Source organism: Lepidochelys kempii, chromosome 2, assembly GCF_965140285.1.
Source record: "Lepidochelys kempii isolate rLepKem1 chromosome 2, rLepKem1.hap1, whole genome shotgun sequence".
In the NCBI taxonomy this organism is placed as follows: Eukaryota; Metazoa; Chordata; order Testudines; family Cheloniidae; genus Lepidochelys; species Lepidochelys kempii.
In genome coordinates, this window is record NC_136381.1 from 267,048,402 (window position 1) to 267,066,604 (window position 18,203).

General features: G+C 52.7%; 1 protein-coding gene across 11 annotated transcripts in view; it reads right to left on the reverse strand.

Annotated features, from left to right (window-relative positions):
* SCAP (SREBF chaperone) overlaps positions 1-18,203 on the reverse strand; it is a 107,255-nt gene that overhangs the window by 15,825 nt on the left and 73,227 nt on the right. For 9 of the 11 annotated variants that reach the window (XM_073334909.2, XM_073334908.2, XM_073334905.2 and 6 more), the window contains 6 exons: positions 17,321-17,541; positions 15,992-16,097; positions 14,802-14,974; positions 13,968-14,094; positions 6,752-6,864; positions 5,665-5,759 (listed from right to left, as the gene is read on the reverse strand). In XM_073334909.2, coding sequence (XP_073191010.1) covers positions 5,665-5,759; positions 6,752-6,864; positions 13,968-14,094; positions 14,802-14,974; positions 15,992-16,097; positions 17,321-17,541 — 835 coding nt within the window. Of the gene's footprint in view, positions 1-5,664; positions 5,760-6,751; positions 6,865-13,967; positions 14,095-14,801; positions 14,975-15,991; positions 16,117-17,320; positions 17,542-18,203 lie in introns of those variants that run through there. The other 2 variants (XM_073334914.2, XM_073334910.2) reach the window with 2 other exon arrangements.

Here is an 18,203-nt window from a genome sequence, read left to right on the forward strand (position 1 = left end):
GGCTCCAAACCAAACTTTCTCCCCATAGGAAGGCATTTCGGAGGGTGACTCTTCTACCATCTGAGAACCAGACTCCTGTCAGCGTTTTCTACCACTGACAAGGGCCAGGGGACAAGGCAGGAGCGTGAGTTATAGATAAAAGCCCCTGGAGACGCAGCAGAAATCCCTTGTAGAGCCTGCTGGCCGCAGCCCCTGGGAACTGCAATTTCACCCATTGCGAAGCCAGTCAGGCTGCAGCCACTCAAATGGGGGTCACCAAGAGCCACTTGTTATGGGTCCTCGGCCTGATTGGCCTCCCCGCCTCACATGCAGTGCTGGTCACGCACTGCCTCAATCCAGGCACATTGGGACGGAAAGCGCCTAGTGGTAACAGGGAGAGACCGGCTCCTCCAGGCCTTCCAATCTAACCGAGAGGCTTCCCCAGCCTGCCAGGGCTATTCTCAAACCCAAGCAACACAAACAACTGCTTGGAGCCACAGGTGGAATTGGCAATTTACAGGCCTAGTAGGCCATATGAGGGGGCGTAATTCATCACTGGATCAGCTGCCCCCTCGGACAACAAAGCCACAAGGAAAGGCATCTCCTGGCTAGATATTTCCTTCTGCTCCTTCCCCAGCAGCTGGGCTGGAGATTTTGGGAGGGGCGGGACACAGGAGCACAAGGCCAAATCCACCCTCTAGACAAGGGTCCAGAAGGGAACAAAAGCCCGCCACAACCAGGGACTCCACAAAGGCTGGGCCAGCTCTGCTCTGTACAGAATTCCACATGGCACTTGGGAGCCAAGACACACCTGATCCTGGGAATGCCAGTAGTGAAAGGCTACGAACCAGGCAGACCCTGATCCTGTTCCGTCCGCAGCAAAGCTCTCATGGATTTCAGTGAGAGCAAGACTGGGCCCTCAGTCTGTGACTGTCAGATGTTTCACATGAGCAAGGTAGGCAGGGCATTGGCAGGAGCAGGAGGACACAGGACTACTCCCCAAAGCACCAAGGTGCATACAATGTCTCAGGGCCTGGGGTTTCTCCACAAGGCCTTCATTGGGCCGCCAGCCCCGGAGAATGGGCGTCCTGCACGTCTGCAATTCCTGGGAAGAGGCTCCCATCATTATAACTTGTACCAGAGTGCTTGCAAAATGGCTCCCTGCTTTAGGCATGGGGAGAGCAGCAGCTGGGGGGGGGGGGGCAAATTCTCCTCCCCCAACTCGGATGGGCTGCCTGGGTGTGATTGAGAGGAGGCGGCCTGTCCAAATGTTTGGAGCTGATCCCAGGCCTTGGACAGTGGGAATTCCTCTTCCCTCTGCTGCTGCTCTCTGTACCATGCGGTGCCTAGATGACTTCAGCACTGCACTGCTCCCTTGGGCAACCACGAGCAAAGGTCCCTGCCAGATTTATGCAGCCCAGCTCCCTATTGCCAGGGCTCCTTGGACTCTGTGACACAAGGGCAGCATGTTATCTCTGCTGTGTCCTTCGCTCCCAGAGACAAAGATAAGGGAGACACACACACCAGACTCCCGCAGAGCAGCAGCCACTCTTAGACAGCATCGCTGTGGGGCTCTGCCTAGGGAAGCCAGAGTATGCAAGTCTGCACCCCAAGAAAGACAAAACCATGTACAAAGCACAGAATGAGTGTGACCACATACCTCGTGCCCCGACCTGGCACAAGCAAAAGCCATGCTGGCAACCTGCTGGCCAAGGACACACATGGGTGTGGGGCATAGTGGTACCTTCTTCCACAACCCCACTGACATGCCCCATCTCCCACTCGTCCCATTCGTCTCTTCTCTCCTTCTGTAAGAGGAGAGAAGAATGAGACGAGTGGGAGTCTAAGTGAGTCACTGGATGCTGCTGGATGGGCATGATGGGAAGAGATGACTTGGAGTCTAGATGGCATTCGCTCAAGCCAGAAATGTTGGAATTCGATTCACTGTCTCGCTGCAGCTCAGCAACCACCAGCCCTAAGCGGTCCACCTGTCACGTCAAACCAAGCAAACACCCACCTGCTGAATGCGTCAAAGGCCCCAAATGAGAAGCAGGTCCGACAACAAGTCCATGACTAATAGCATCAGTTCTATCGGAGGAATGCCACTCAACAACACAGAGAGCCGTTCACAGCCACAGCGTTAGACAAAATTCTGAGTGATACTAGGATTGGCATTGCTGCTGGCTATGACAACATATCGCTAGAGTTTCTGAAGCACCTTAGGACTTGTGCTCATCAGTGGCTAGTGCAGTTCTTCATGCGAGTAGTCAACATAGAGTGATTTCAGAAGACCTGGCCAATGTCAAACACCATTTGCTCTACTGCAACCAGGGAAAGAGCCACATAATGTTGCAAGCTATCCAACATCGGGGGAGGGATAGCTCAGTGAAACCCAGGGTTGTGAGTTCAATCCTTGAGGGGGCCATTTAGGGATCTGGGGCAAAAATTGAGGATTGGCCCTGCTTTGAGCAGGAGGTTGGACAAGATGACCTCCTGAGGTCCCTTCGAACCCTGATTCTCTATGATATCCCTGTTGGTCTGTGCCTTTCAAAGTGTGGGGGCATCTCGTTCTCCAGTGTATCTCCCCAGAAGTGGAGTCAATACTCAGCATCGAGCAAACAGGCTTTCAGAGAGGTTGAAGCACCTGTCATCAAGTGCTAGCTTTGACAACATTAATCAAAGACAGTTTTTAGAAGAACCTGAAGACAGGAGCCATATTTCTGGACATGACAGCAGCATATATGATATGGTCTGGCACACGGGGCTCCTAGTCAAACTGTTGAGAGCACTCCCAGCATGGATAGTCAATGTCCTTGACCTCCTCCTCCACAACAAACATTTCTGAGTACACATGGGAGAGGGCGTTAGCACGTGAAAAAGACAAACCACTGGTCTACCCCAAGGCTCTGTGCTGCCATTGACACTTTTCAATCTGTACACAAATGACCTTCTTGACCAGTTCTGCAAGTTCACATACACAGATGACATTTGCTCAGGCATCCAAGCATAGTCATTCCCAGTACTCGAAAGCACCCAAAACACTGACTTGACTAAGATGGCTGAATACTGTAATCAGTGGCATTTACAACTATTTGCGACCATGACAGTTTCAAGTGTGTTCCAAATCTTCACAACGCCAGAGCCCTCAAGAACTGAATATCTTTCTCAATGGTCATTACTTGAACTATGAATCTCACCCACGCTACTTAGAGTAACCCTAGAGAGATCTCTCACGTTTTAACCACCTGAGGAAAACTGCAGCTACAGTGAGGTCACATAATGTTCTAAGCAAATTGGCTGGGACTTCATGGAGAGCAAATGCTCAAACTCCATGCTCATCCAGTCTAGCCCTCTGTTACTCTGCAGCAGAATACTGTGCTCCGGTCTGGCTCCATCCGTCTCACGTCAAGTTAGTAGACACACAGCTACACTCAATCATGTGCATTGTCACTAGGATGGTTCGACTGACACCAGCACCATGCTCCCCGTGTTAAGCCACATCATTCCTCCACACGTCCGTTGGGAGGAAGCTACAGTCAGAATGGTTGAGAAGATCCAGGCAAACCTGAGCCTACCACGACACACAGACCTCTTCAACCACCCAAGAACGTGATTGTTGTGGAGGTGCCTGTTGTGCGTCCATATTTCTCTGCAATGTCAATATGGAGTGAAGAATGGTCTGTAGCTGATGTCAGAAACCAGTCTCATAACTGACCCCACTATGCGTGCACCCAACTTTGCTTTGCCATGCCACTCATAAGCCCTTCAAATGGGCCAGGGTCAATGTGCAACCAGCCTTCACAGCTGGGCCACTGAGAAGTTCCCACGTGCGGCTGGGGCCAAAGACAGACAGCGCCACACATCCCTGATGACTGCCCTCTGCCCAGACTGCCCTCTGCATTTCACTGATGAAGCTGGCACAAACTGGTTTGACAAACTCCGCATTCAATAATAACAAGAACACCAGAGAAACAAAGGCAGGATAAATGGAACTCCAATCGTCCCTCTGGGTTCTGTTTCCATCACTTAATCATAGTCATGTGATGTTTTCATACCGTGATCATGAGGGACCAGGTTCTCACTGCATATGCTGTGCTGTGATCTGGTCAGCTCTCTTTGAGAAGACTTGGTCTGGGCTTGCATGACAGGGCTGGAGCATGGCCAGGACCCTGCAAGACCCTCTACCTCTTGAAAAAAGTGATTTGGGGACTTATATACCATCAATGCTCTACACCAGTGATTCTCAAACTTATTTCATCAGGCCCCCCTTTTTTGTGTCTGCACTCATTTACGGCTCCCCACCCCCAAACAAGTACATATACCACTACCCAGCTCTGAAGGCAGAGCAGAGAGCAGCGGCTGCTGGCCAGGCACCCAGCTCTGATGGCAGAGCGGAGAGCAGCGGCTGCTGGCCAGGCACCCAGTTCTGATGGCAGAGCGGAGAGCAGCGGCTGCTGGCCAGGCACCCAGCTCTGATGGCAGAGCGGAGAGCAGCGGCTGCTGGCCAGGCACCCAGCTCTGACGGCAGAGCGGAGAGCAGCACTGCACCAGCAGCAGCACAGAAGTGAGGGTGGCAATGTGAAAAGTGGTATTTGTCTCTCTCTCTTCTCAGCAGACTTAGCGCCCCACTGCCACCCTTACTTCCACACCGCTGCCACCCCGGGGCTGACAGCTGCCTCCCGGGGAGGGATTGAGGGCAGGGGAAGGAGAGCCCATGCCCAGGCTGCCTCCCAGTGAGGGACTGGGGTGGGGAAGGACCGCCCAAGCCTGGGTTGCCTCCTGGTGAGAGATGGGGTGGGGGGAGAAGAGCCTGAGCCTGGATGCCAGGACTCCGGCTGTCCCCTTTATCCCTGCGTCCTGAGTGGGCACGGTCTTCTGCATGAGTCCCAGCCATCCAGGGCTGACAGCCAGAGCTCTTAAATAAAAAAACAGAACCACACAGCTCGTGCCTCCCTTGACACATTCCTGTGCCTCCCTTGTGAGGCCCACCTCATAGTTTGAGAACTGCTGCTCTAGATCTTTGTTTTACATCTCATTTGAAAGACAGCTCCATCCACCAGTGCAGAGCCCCCCAACATCACACTGCGGCATGGGTTCAATACGGATTTCAATAGCCAACGGAAGTCTTACTGCTTCACTCTGGTAATAAAATTCTGCCTCCTCAAAAGGGAGGCAGCATTACCTAGGGGTTAGAACAAACAACTGGGGACCTGCGTTCTATACCTAGTGCTGTCACTACATTGTTGTACAACATCAGGCATGTCACGTCACCACTCCCTGCCTCAGTTTCCCCAACAGTTAAATGAGGATGTTACATACCCCAAAGTGGCACTGTGAAATTTGATGTTTGTAAAGTGCTTTGAGAAGGCACTGGAGAAGGGCAAAACACTATACATTCTCCTGTAGTTGCAAACGGAGATAGGACTCTTCATTTCCTGTCCTAAAGTGTGGCGTGGTGCAGCTGTACACTGTAAAACTGCTGTTGGGTTTAACCCCAGAGGTGGCTGCATTTCAATAGGGAGTGACGTGATCCTTGTGTATTGAATGCATAAAGCCACTTGAGATCCTCTGGGAGGTGCCAAACTTGTTACTGAAAATCAGCTACTGCCATTGTGCTTGTAGCTGAGGTTACACACCTCTTCTCCACAAAATCCTTAACCGTTCATATTGATCAACCACACACACCTGGATGGCCGGGACGAGCGTGAAATAACCAATCAGGATGATCCCAAGCTCTGTGGCCATGTTCTTCATAATAGACCAGCTCTCATTGCTCAAGCCTAGAAAACAAAACATGCTAGTGATTAGAACAGGGGACTGGTGCTCAGGACTCCTGGGTTCTAGTCTGCCTCTGCGAGTGAACTTAGAAAAGGCTCTGTCCCTCAGATTCCCTACCTGTAAAAGGGGGATAATACTCTGAGATCGTGACAGAAGGCAGCAAAGCCTTATTATTATTACCGGAGACAGGAAGTTTCTGAGATTAGAAAAAATTAATTTCCTTTACTCAGCTACCCAGAGAGACCAACCCTTGTAGTCTAGGGAACACTGGGTCACAGCCAATCCACCAAAATATGGACGAGCCCCTTGTTTTTGTCCATCCCTCTATAAAGGGAGCACAACACTTTGAATAATGTGCAAGGGATCATGCTAAATTCTTCACATGGTTTTTGGCTGGTAACATGCTCAACCGTGAGTCATTCTGACTGCCTGCCAGGAGCCCAAAAGCCAGCCTGAACATGTATGGAGCAGCCAGCACAGACTCTTGGACTATCTCAGCATGCAATGCTCCACCTTGAGCTAAGCAGCCTGCATGAGTGGACTGCATGATGAGCTATGCCACCCCCAGGGGGCGTAGCACCATAGTAAAGACATGAACCTGTCCCCCGTGGGGCTGCATGCAGCCTGTAGGCAGCACTTTGGCCATTCGTGCTCTGAGAAGACATGGCACCAAAGGTCCATACTAGGGGATGTTGCAGCCATCCCTGTGCCAGTGATTATTTCACAGCAGGTTATGTAGCATGGAGGAACCACGGCTGTGTTCCAGGCTCCCAGTGACTAGGGGACCCCTTGATGGGCTTACAGGAACTCCTGGGCTTGACAAGCAACAAGCTGAAATGGACATTAGACCCAGAGTGCAGAACACACAGCTCCCACATAACAGCATCTCGGTCCAAGGCTGTTTCACGCCCTCTCGCAGGCCAAGAATTACAATCACTCCCCTTTGGGGCTGGAGCGAATAGGAATTTCCCCCTTGCCAGAGCCAGACGGGTACCTTGTGCAATCCTCAGTTTTACTTCCAGGTCAACGGGCGTGGAGACGACCGATTTGGTGAGAACCAGCACATTCTCCAGGCCAATCACCACCACCAGGTACGGAAAAATCTCCCTAGGAAAACAAAGCCAAGCGTGAGAACCAAGGGAGCAGCCAGGCGCCCTTCAGCTTAGTCCGGGGCAGGGCTGGTTACAAGCTCTCATTTGCTACTTCAGCAAGCTGCAGTAAGGGGCCCTCTCGCACCGTGCTTTTCTGCGACCAGGCGAGAGGTTGTGCAGTGTCTGGTTCAGACAAGCGGTAACATTTCAGCAATGCTGACCGTGTTACTACAGACTGGCCATCACGTGCCATCCTTATGTTAGATTTAAGCTTGCCAGGGCAGGGACAGTGCCCTTCTGGGTGTCTGTACATGCTAGCACAGGGGGCCCTCGGCCAGGGTCCAAGCTTTGAGCACTGCAGCAAAAGCTAACCATAAACAGCCAGTAAACGAAAACTAGCAAGTTGGGGAGGAGTCAGAGCCAGGCGCCAACACAAACTCCACTGATGAACCCCAGGCAATCCTTACACTATCCAAACCAAACCACTGCAGAGAGAGTCAGGGGATGTGTGGGGGGTGGGGTGGGGGAGGGAGGGAGGAAGGATGGAGAAGGGGCAGGCGCCCATGGGTAGCGGGTTCCTCACCGTACAGCTGCTACTACAAAGACTCAGCTCTGCTACAATCGTAGACACTGGGGGGGAACTCCCCCAAAGGATGCCTGATGCCTGGAGCAAGCCTGTGCTGAGAGCGCAGGGGGAAGCCTTGTCTGTGCAGGACACTGCAATGCAGATGGAGGCCGACGGAAGAGGACAGCTGCCTGGCCTTTTGTACAGTAGGGAGGGTCAAAGGAGGGGTGTGCCAGCTGGACGGGCACTGAAGGCCCAGCAGTGGGGTTTCCTAACACTGACCTTCCTGCCGCTGAAACGAAATCCCTTCTGCCTGTCTGAGGTCAGGCTGCGGTGATCAGCAAGTGCTGCTGACTCCTGTGGCCCTGGAGACTGAAGCCCTCTGATCACAGACCAGCTGGAACCTGCGCTGCCCCGACTTGCTCTGCCCTGCCCCTGCACTGGAGGGGTCATGTCATACCTGGGCCTCCTGAGCCCATCAGCTAGCCCGATGGGGGGATAGGTTTGCAGTGACATGGACACCCAGAGCTCCCCACTCCTTCCCCACAGTGAGTGCTGGCCTTTGGTCACCGGCCAGGTGTGGAACTAGTCACCTGGATTGAAAAGCTCCATGGCCCATGAGCCCATCAGTCCCTTGCAGCCTTTCTAAAGGCCAGGAACATCATGAAACTCCAGTGCCCTGATCCAGCTCCAGCGTGAGCCATTACAATCTGCCTGTCTAGTGAGGAGAGACATCAGCCTCTGGGAAGATTTCCCTCTTCCCCTTCGCGTCAGGGTACCTAAACAGCTACCACCGTGGGCTGGGATCAGATGGGGAAGCGCAAGGAACCAGTGAGACAAGACTGATCACCATGAGTGTTGCTACACAACTGCAGCCTATCCACTCTCAAGTCGCATCCTGGCAGAGGAGAGTTCTGAGGCCTGGCTTGAAGGAGGACAATGAGTTCGTTTTTCCAAAACTACAAGACTTTCCCTGGCCCCTGCTGGGGCTCCCATCACCCCTCCCTCCTACTGCCACTATTCTCTGGGCTGCTCACAGCAGCCGGGCTGGCTCTGTTCAGGGGAAGCAAACAGCTGCTCCAAGCATAGGGCCAGTACCCAGGATTTGCTGAGCATGGCAGGTTCCAGCTACCTCTCTGCCACCACCAGCCAGTCATTCACAGACATCGACCTCTCCCGTGGGGGCACCGAAATCCATGCCCCAAAGGTGACCACTGCACTACGAGCACTGGGCTTGTGTGGCACGGAAAGGGGTGGGCAGGAGAGGGAGCCAAGACGGAAACTCTTCTCCGTGGCGATGCAGCAGCAGGCAGGATGGCTAAGCGATGGGGCTGGAGGCAAAGCAATCCGGGTGGCTGCCTTTGCTGCTGCCTGTGTTGAGCCCTAAGGACCAAGCGCTGCCCTCGGTTACCCGCAAGCAGCTGCCACTGGCTTCAGCAGGAGCCACACACGTGTAACTGAGGGCAGAACAGCTTTCTCCTGTCGTCAAGGTCAAACGCTGCGTTTAGGGAACCGACGAGTCTGGCACCGACGGCAGCTCTGCTTTCTCACCCGAACTGATCCATTAAACAAACATGGCAAGATGAAGCCGCACTGGCTCCTTTTCCAAACAAGAGCAAAGCCACAACCCTCTCCCCGGGCTGCCGGCGGCGCTAGCTGCTCTCGCTCAAGCTGCCAGCGAATGGGAGTGGGCAAGTGTGGTGACTGAGCTCCCAAGTAGCAGTGGCGTGATCCAAAGGGCCCCAGCCCACTGGCCAATGCGTTCTGCCAGGGGAGGGGGACGTTGCACTCACACCAGATCAGCTGAGAGAGCCGCAGGGGCATGTCTGTAGCGTGAAGGTCACGCTGTGGGAATCACACAGGCACTGGCTAATGCCCTCTCAATGGTTGCATAAGAAAGTGATGCAAGTATTAAATGGGGGGGAGGGGGAGGGAGAAGGGTGCAGGGTTCTCCATAACCCGCTATCTATTGTGACATAGCTACCTAGAGAGAGAGAGAGAGAGAGAGAGTGGGGCGGGGGGATTGTATAACACATTTCCTCTAGTGCGTTCTCCCCTCCCCCTTTGTCCACACCCTCAACGCAGAACCACAGCCCCCACTGCAAGCTGCACCTCCATTCTGCAGCCACGCCCCCTTGATTCCTTGACTTTAGCAAAGCTTTTGACACGGTCTCCCACAGTATTCTTGTCAGCAAGTTAAAGAAGTATGGGCTGGATGAATGGACTACAAGGTGGACAGAAAGTTGGCTAGATTGTCGGGCTCAATGGGTGGTGATCAATGGCTCCATGTCTAGTCGGCAGCCGGTATCGAGTGGAGTGCCCCAAGGGTCGGTCCTGGGGCCAATTTTGTTCAATATCTTCATTAATGATCTGGAGGATGGTGTGGATTGCACTCTCAGCAAGTTTGCAGAGGACACTAAACTGGGAGGAGTGGTAGATACGCTGGAGGGTAGGGATAGGATACAGAGGGACCTAGACAAATTAGAGGATTGGGCCAAAAGAAATCTGATGAGGTTCAACAAGGACAAGTGCAGAGTCCTGCATTTAGGAAGGAAGAATCCCATGCACCGCTACAGACTAGGGACCGAATGGCTAGGCAGCAGTTCGGCAGAAAAGGACCTGGGGTTACAGTGGACGAGAAGCTGGATATGAGTCAACAGTGTGCCGTTGTTGCCAAGAAGGCCAATGGCATTTTGGGATGTATAAGTAGGGGCATTGCCAGCAGATCGAGGGACGTGATCGTTCCCCTCTAGTCGACATTGGTGAGGCCTCATCTGGAGTACTGTGTCCAGTTTGGGCCCCACGCTACAAGAAGGATGTGGAAAAATTGGAAAGTGTCCAGTGGAGGGCAACAAAAATGATTAGGGGACTGGAACACATGACTTATAAGGAGAGGCTGAGGGAACTGGGATTGTTTAGTCTGCAGAAGAGAAGAATGAGGGGGGATTTGATAGCTGCTTTCAACTACCTGAAAGGGGGTTCCAAAGAGGATGGATCTAGACTGTTCTCAGTGGTCACTGATGACAGAACAAGGAGTAATGGTCTCAAGTTGCAGTGAGGGAGGTTTAGGTTGGATATTAGGAAAAACTTTTTCACTAGGAGGGTGGTGAAACACTGGAATTCATTACCTAGGGAGGTGGTGGAATCTCCTTCCTTAGAAGTTTTTAAGGTCAGGCTTGACAAAGCCCTGGCTGGGATGATTTAAGTGGGGATCGGTTCTGCTTTGAGCAGGGGGTTGGACTAGATGACCTCCTGAGGTCCCTTCCAACTCTGATCTCCTATGATTCTGTGGCACCCCAGGCTGGAAACTGGGGGGTAGCTCCCTTTGAAACAGGAAAGTGCAGGTTTTATTGCATTCTTTAGGAAAGCGGAGTAGGCACTCAACTCCTGCGTTATTGAGCTCCCAGGGAATCCCATTCACTCTATGCTGGCCCCACTTTTGCCATTTCTCAGTGTGCTGCCGCATTTTGCATCATCACCAAGTAACTCCGTCACAGAAGCTGCCAAGGGGAAGCAGAAGGTTGTAGCAGTTGAGTAGGGATAGCTGGGACTTCGCCCACCTGGAAAGCCTTGGGAAGCAGTATAGTATGATGGGAGAAACACATCAGCTGGGTGTTTCTGCTGAAAGGATCAGCAATCAAACAGCAAACACTGGCAATATTTAACAGTTACCATCTTTCAGCATGTCAGAGTCAACAACGAATTGAAATGAACTGGGCACTTCACAGCTCTCAGAGCCTTGTTCCAGGCTGCCTGCAGATTTCCCTGCCTCAGTTCAATTCAGGTCATGCTTTTCTGGTTATCTTCACACCATGAGGGCTAGAACTATCTTTTGTTTAATTAAAGCTCTGATTCTAGAGCAGACACTGTGGCTGGAGGTGGATTCTGGGGCAAATTCCATGTCTGAAGAATCACAAACTATAAGGGAGAGGGAAAAGGGCAGGAAAACAGCTGTGTTATCACCTTCGCTGTTAATGTTTGTAACATGACCAGGGGAAAAGTTAATCTGAATTGTCACAGATCCCTAAAACATCTCCTCAAGCCTGCTATATAGCCTCCTCTGGATGCCCTGGGAGGCTAGAGACGGCTGTCTCTTTAGAAGTCTGCAGTCACACCACCTCGGGCTGTGGTCTTGACAGATCTCACAAGCTAAGCTGGGCCAGTACTGGGACAGGAGACTTCCCAGGAGGACACCGACTGGAAATGCTGCTGGGGATTCAGTAGGGGGCGCTCATTCCTCAGACGCTGGACTAGACAGTTACCCCAGCCTGTTGTTACTGATACTGGTTTCAGATAAGCCCCAGGCCCTCGCCATTCATGGTTTTTCTTAAAGATCTCAGAGCATTATTTTTCTTTCCAACAAACACGTTAGCCCTGGTACCCTGGCCTAATGCAAACTCAAGCGATTCTATTTCGCCTGCCTGCAGTCCCTTTGTCATTTCAGCTGGACATAGTACTCTCTTCACTTTCTGGCCACAACTGCCATGTAGAAACTGCATTTCACTGGGGAAACAAATACACATACCCAGAGATCACTTCTGGGCAACTTCCTGTTGAAAGAGACCACCTCAAGAATCCTCCAGTCCAGCAAGTACGGCTCGGCTCCATCTTTATTAAAAGACCCTGCTATTAACCAACCAAATTTTGTCAGTCTCTGGCACTGGCCACTGTCGGAAGACAGGATACTGGGCTAGATGGACCTTTGGTCTGACTCAGTATGGCCGTTCTTATGTAATCCTAGGATCTACGTACTGCCCTCCAAACAGCATGCTTAATGATGGTACCGTACAAAACCAAAGCGCGAGAGACCTGACATAAGAAAAGGCTCTACTAAAACCCTCCCCTCCAGTAACCTTGCTGCAGAAACAGGTCAAATGAAAGCTTGAGCAAACAGACAGGGCTGACATGGCATCCTAAAGCTGGCCAAACACAAGCTCCGGCACACTGCCAGAGGGTGCAGGTTCCATCGAGGACACCTCGCCACCAGGCCTGGAAAGCTACCCCTCATGATCGGCAGGAAGAGAACCCCAGGAGATGGTAAGGTTGCAAAGGGACACAGGGAGAGAGGTGATCTCTCAGGTAGCTGGCTCTCAACCCTCCCCTGGCCTATCAGCACCACTTCCATCTCACCCAGACCAAGCTACCTGGCTCCCACCATGTCCCCACCTCTGACAGGTGCTGGGAAAGGAGAGACCAGAGTGTCAGCGTTTGATGAAAGGAAGAGAGATCCTACTGCCTTTCAAATACTGAAGGGTCTAAATGCCTCACGATCTCCCCTTGCAGCCCTATGCACATGGGAGACAAGATGCATCCCCGTGGGACCCCTCCCTGTGAGAGCCTTTATAGAGAGAGGGAGCTGCCACCAGACCTAACAAAATGGGTTACATGTGTCCCACACAGGAAGACCCCATCCTCCATCCCTCGCAGTCAGGTCTCTGTGGTAAGCCTACCTATGAAACCAGACTGTGGGGGCCAGGGGTAGGCAGGGAGTCAAGAGGTGCCGGCAGCTGCTCCAGCATGAAGAGAGGGTTCGAGAATGGACCACAACGTACCAGGTTGCTCTCATCACGAGCGAAGCAAAAGAAATGAGTTCTAAGTGCAGTGAGACCTGTGAGCCTTCTTAGCGCTTGTGGGAGGGAATTCCCCAGGCTAGAGCTGGCTCCTGAGACAGTTCTGGCTCCTGTGCTCACCAGCCTCCCCCGTTGGCTGGTAGCATCGCTGTCCCAGGGGAACGTAGATAGCAAGGGGGGTGGCTGTGCTGTAGGGAGAGGCAATCTCTCAAGTGGGCTTCGACAGAGATCTTGACCTGGGCGCTGTATTCAGTGGGAAGCCTACGGAGAGCAAGCACCAGGGTGATGCGCTCACAGGGCCCCGTGTTACTTAGCAGGAAGGCTGCTGAGCTTTGTGCCTGGTAGAGCCTTTCCAGAGCATGCAGTTTCCCACCTCGGTACAGCCAAGTGCAGTAACCCAACCTGGAGGTCACCCAATGCATGGATCGCAATACACATGAACACCGCCGCCCAAGGGAAGAGTCAATAATCCCCACCAGTAACAGCCCCAAAGCCTCCCTGCTAGTCCCCATCAGCCCTGAGCACCAGGTTCGTCCAACCTCACTGAGCAAAACACAGAGAACCTCGGCCAGGAAAGGCAAAGACACACAACCTCCTGCCCTGGACATCGGTCTGATTCAGAGCAGGCTTCCTGCCACTGGCATGCCAGCCATGGTGACTGGAACAGGAAGAGGCTGTCTACGTGCCAAGCTGCTGATGTTTAGGGAGAAAAGATGGACACAATATTTCATTAATCTGTCAGCAGCCAAGTGTGACAGATGTGTAGCAAAATGTCCCCAGGAGGCCAGGAGCCGTCCAGTCCATCAGTATCCTGGGGAAGGAGGGCCAGGCAATGTGGAAAGTGATCAGGCAATGAAAGTGGGTATGGTTAGAAAATCCTCAATCCTGGACACAAAGGGGTAAGTAGCCGGCATCAGACAGGTTAGCACCCACCCTCCCTTTGTCCCTTCTTTTAGCAGGAGACTCTTATTTCTGGAAACCTACCCTCCGTTGAGAGTAGGTGTCAGGCCAAACAGCGTACACAGACCCACCGACATGAGCAGAGAACTGAGCACCGTCACAACTGCTGCCAGGGCCAAGCCCCATTTCGACTTCACCATGTCAATCTTCCCTGTGAGAGAGAACACGAGGCCCACATCACTGGGGGAAAGCCAGTGCCAACTCCCCCATCATGGGGAGCAGGATCCGCGTGCTCATTCACTTCGAGAGGCAGCGCGCTAGACAGGGATGGTAGTGGTGGGTTCAAGGCCTCGGGCGCCTAGCTGGTGTTGACATAGCAACACAGTACCAGAGAGGCACGCTCCAGCCAAAGGACACAGCAGAAGAGAGCAATGCAGGGATGGGCCACAGACTCTCATTCCAGCTACAGGATGGTCCAGGGCACGTGTGAAAGGAGCATACGTAACCTCAGATCAGTGGCAGGTCCTGACGGCACAAACACAGACTATTTGTGGGATCTTTCTGGCCGTGGGCTGGTCCCCCAGGAGAAGCGGGACATGTGCCATCATGTGGGGCATTTAGAACTGAATAGGTCAGAGCCCTGTAGGATATACCACAGGGAACAACCCTGCACTGGCTCAGGGAACGGAACAGCTGAAACTAATAGGGCCTCTTCCCCTCTAAATCCTAGTTCTATGTCCCAGTGGAAATTTAGCTTCACCTGGCTGCAGGAGTGATAGGAGACTCAAGCACTGAAGATAGGTGCTTTACCCTCCCTACACGTGGGGCAGGGTGTACTGTGCCATCAGGCCCCTGTGCCCCCTCTGCTGTGAAGCCCATGGGTGGGGCACTCGCCCTCCCTGCTGCCCACAAACCTACGTGTGGAGAAGTAGATGTAAGCGAAGAGGATGATGTAGGTGGTGACGAGGGGGATCAGCTCAGCAATGCCAATCTCTTCCTTGAAGTGGACGTGAATGATGTGCTCCTCCCGCAGGGTGCAGTTGGGGCTAGGGTGCAGCAGCTTCAGCCGGGAGCGGAGGCTGGTGAGGAACCTGACACGTGAGAAAGGCAGAAGGACGTGACCCTGGTGCTATGACGTACACCTAACGCATCCCTCAGAGGAGGGCCCCAGGGCTGCAGCCAGCTGGGAACATGGCTCTATAGATTTATGCAATACTTGGCAACCAAGAGCAAGGTCAGCTCTGCCTGTCTAGGTTTTGCACCTCATTCATCACCAGGTACCACCAAGTTCCCCTGAAATCTACAGCGTTCCTGCGGAGGATTCAAAGAGGGGAGCTGCAAGACCTCAATAAAGGTGTTTAGAGAAGGGTGTTGGGGTTTACCAAGAACTCTGATTCTGGGGGATGGCGTGTGCTGTCGGTTCAAACACGTTTACTGTTGCCGGTGTTTGGTAAGTAGTGCTGATGAATGATGCTAATAGACAGTCCTGGAGACGGGAGGCTTCTCTCCCCAATGCACAGCATGGTCAGCAGCGGGGCAAACTTCCACCGGCCAGCCTGCCAGGCTGCCTTGAAGGCACCACCCGGAGGAGGGAGAGGAGCATTCATTCTCCAGTCCCATTCAGTCTGTGCCCTCTCTGCTGAGACGGCCAACAAGAGAGCCAGTTAGTGCCAACCAGCATGGCACTCACTGGGATGTAGAAGCCCATCCACCAGGAGCTGGACTGAAGCCAACTCCCCAGACCAACCAGCTGCCACCAGGAGGGCCACGACTCCACTCACTACAAATATGAGCTGAAAAGAGGACTGTGATTGTGGGCAGGGGCAGCCATCAGCAGAGGAATGCTGGGGTGGCTCCTGGGTGTGCTGGTTTCTTTTTAAAGCGACAGTGCTATGCGTCCAGTGGTGGCAGACAGCTTTATATTGACGATGATAATACTCTGTGCTTCTATAGTGCCTTCCCTCTGAGGATCTGACCGTGCTCTGCACGGCTCTATCCAGAACAGCGAAAGGACAAATAAAGAGAACCAACGAGCTTCCCAGGAGACAAAGAAGGGAGCCCAACAGGCAGGTGATCTGACATGGGAGCAGCAGAGCCAAAGCACTTACCGGGAATCATATTGCTGGAGAGCTAGTGTGACAGTGTAGGACACCACCCGCTTCCTGTTGTACAGGTTCACGCCGCTGTACTTCCCCGGGACTCCAAACAAGAGATCTGCAAACACAATGGGAGCCTAACACCATGAGCCTGGACAGAGGTCACTGAGGGACAATGCATGAGTGTTCATCACCAGATGGGAAAGGATGCTGGAGAACCACGGCCCACCTTATTGCAAGGGCTGCCAAGTCCCCACAGAGCAGCAGGGCCTTTGCCTTCCAGGGCTCCCCCAACCCCATGTCCCCACCGCCACACACAGTAAAATGGAACTTCAGTCACCTGCCTTTGGAGAGAGCAACGACTGAGTGAGGTTTTCAGCTGTGGTTTCAAGAAGACATGGTGTTTTGAGGTTTTGCTCAGACTGTTAAGCCCGGCCTCCTCTACTTAATCTCACTAGTACAATGCTGACCCCATGCCATTTCTGTGCACACTTATACATCCACACGCTACATCAGCACATTCTCTGAGAGTGAGTGTTTGTGTGTGTATTCGTTTTCTGCTTGGGAGAAGGTACGGTCCCCGGAGATGTAGCCCTGTCTTCCTTTGGGGTGGTATAGTGCTGAACACATTCTGGGTACTGAACTGGGAAACTTTTTAATCAATAAGTCTTAAGGCTCCAATGCACCTCTTTAGGCAGAAGGGATTACAGGGGTCCTGACCTCAACTGGATCCCCTTATACAGAAAGAAGTGAACAATCCTCTAACTCGGTGGAACCAGGGAACAGCATGACTTCAGACGTGGCCAGATTCCTTATTCTAATTAATGCAAGAGACTTTCAGTGGCACCAGTAGCCCACTTGAGGACAAACCCCGTGGGTCACTCCAGGCAACGATCAATAAAAGGACAAGAGGGAGCACTATGAACATTCACTCCTCACCTATGGCAATCTGCCCCACCTTTGGGCAGCGCAATCAGTGCTGTTCTCAGAGCAACCGGAAATAGACAGGGTGGGAGAAAGCAGCATGGTTAGAATAATTCAGATCAAAGGGCATGGGGCGGGTGGGGGGTTGTTGGCTATACACAGATGTTCTCTCTATACCCACAGGCAGCAGGCTGATGGGGTTAGAACACCCACTTTTCACCTCTGGAGGGCTGGGTCAAAATCCACTTAAAACCCTAGGTGGAATGAGTCCAGTGGCCTCATCCCAGACTCTGCGCAAGGTAAAAACCACTGCCCGATTTGGCACTGCTGGCAATCGGCTCACGAGAGACCTGGGACTGGAACAGCAGAGCAGGGATAAGGCACTTCTCCCAGTACCTGTACCACTCAGCCTCCTACCTTTGAGGGTAGCTGATGTCTGCAGTGTCTTTGGTTCGTGCTGGTGGATGGTTTTGATGATATTAGGGTCGGAGTTAAAGCGCTCTCGGTCATTCTGCCAGAAGTTCCCTGGAGACAGCAGGAGGCAGCCATGTTCAGGTAGCAGGTCTCGCAGCTTCTTTAAGCTGGGCAGGAGGTCTGTCACCTGAAGGCAGACTTCCTCCAAACTTCTGATCCCAGAACTGAAAGACAGGTAGAGACCAGAAGCTTCAGCGTGTTAGGGTATTCACAGACAGCTCATCTCAGAAAGGCAACACATCCATGCACTCCTGAGCTCTAATTCTCACTCACTACTTGGCTTGTGACCACACAATTTCAAAAGCCTCCACCAATTCTGGGGGCCTCAGTTCTCAGCACCCAATTTAAGACTCTCAGGGCCTCATTGTCAGAAGCGCTGGGCACCTGTAGCTAACTAGCTTTAGCTGGAGTTATGCATCTTCAGCGTTTCTAAAATCAGACCCAAGGAGTGGGAACTTTTGAAAACTTGGGCCGTAACCTCTCTGCCTCCTTCTTTCCCCATTTGCTAATGTGGGATGATAATACAAACCTCCCTCAGTATTTCTGGCATGGATTAGTTAGGGGTCACACGGCTCTGAAGTGCGTGAAAGATATAGCAGGAGTAAAACTGCTCAGCACAAGCAACTCAGCAAAATCTTCTCCAAACTCCTCTGCGGTGCACAACGAAGGGAATGCCCCAAGCCAGGTGAACTCGTGGGGCTGCAGCACCACCCTGCATGTCATATATGGCTTGGATGGGTTGGCATTTCCAAACGGTAGGCACAAGCCTGCAGCCCTTGCTCAGGGACTCTCCTCACATGAGTACAGACTGCAAGATCAGGCCTCC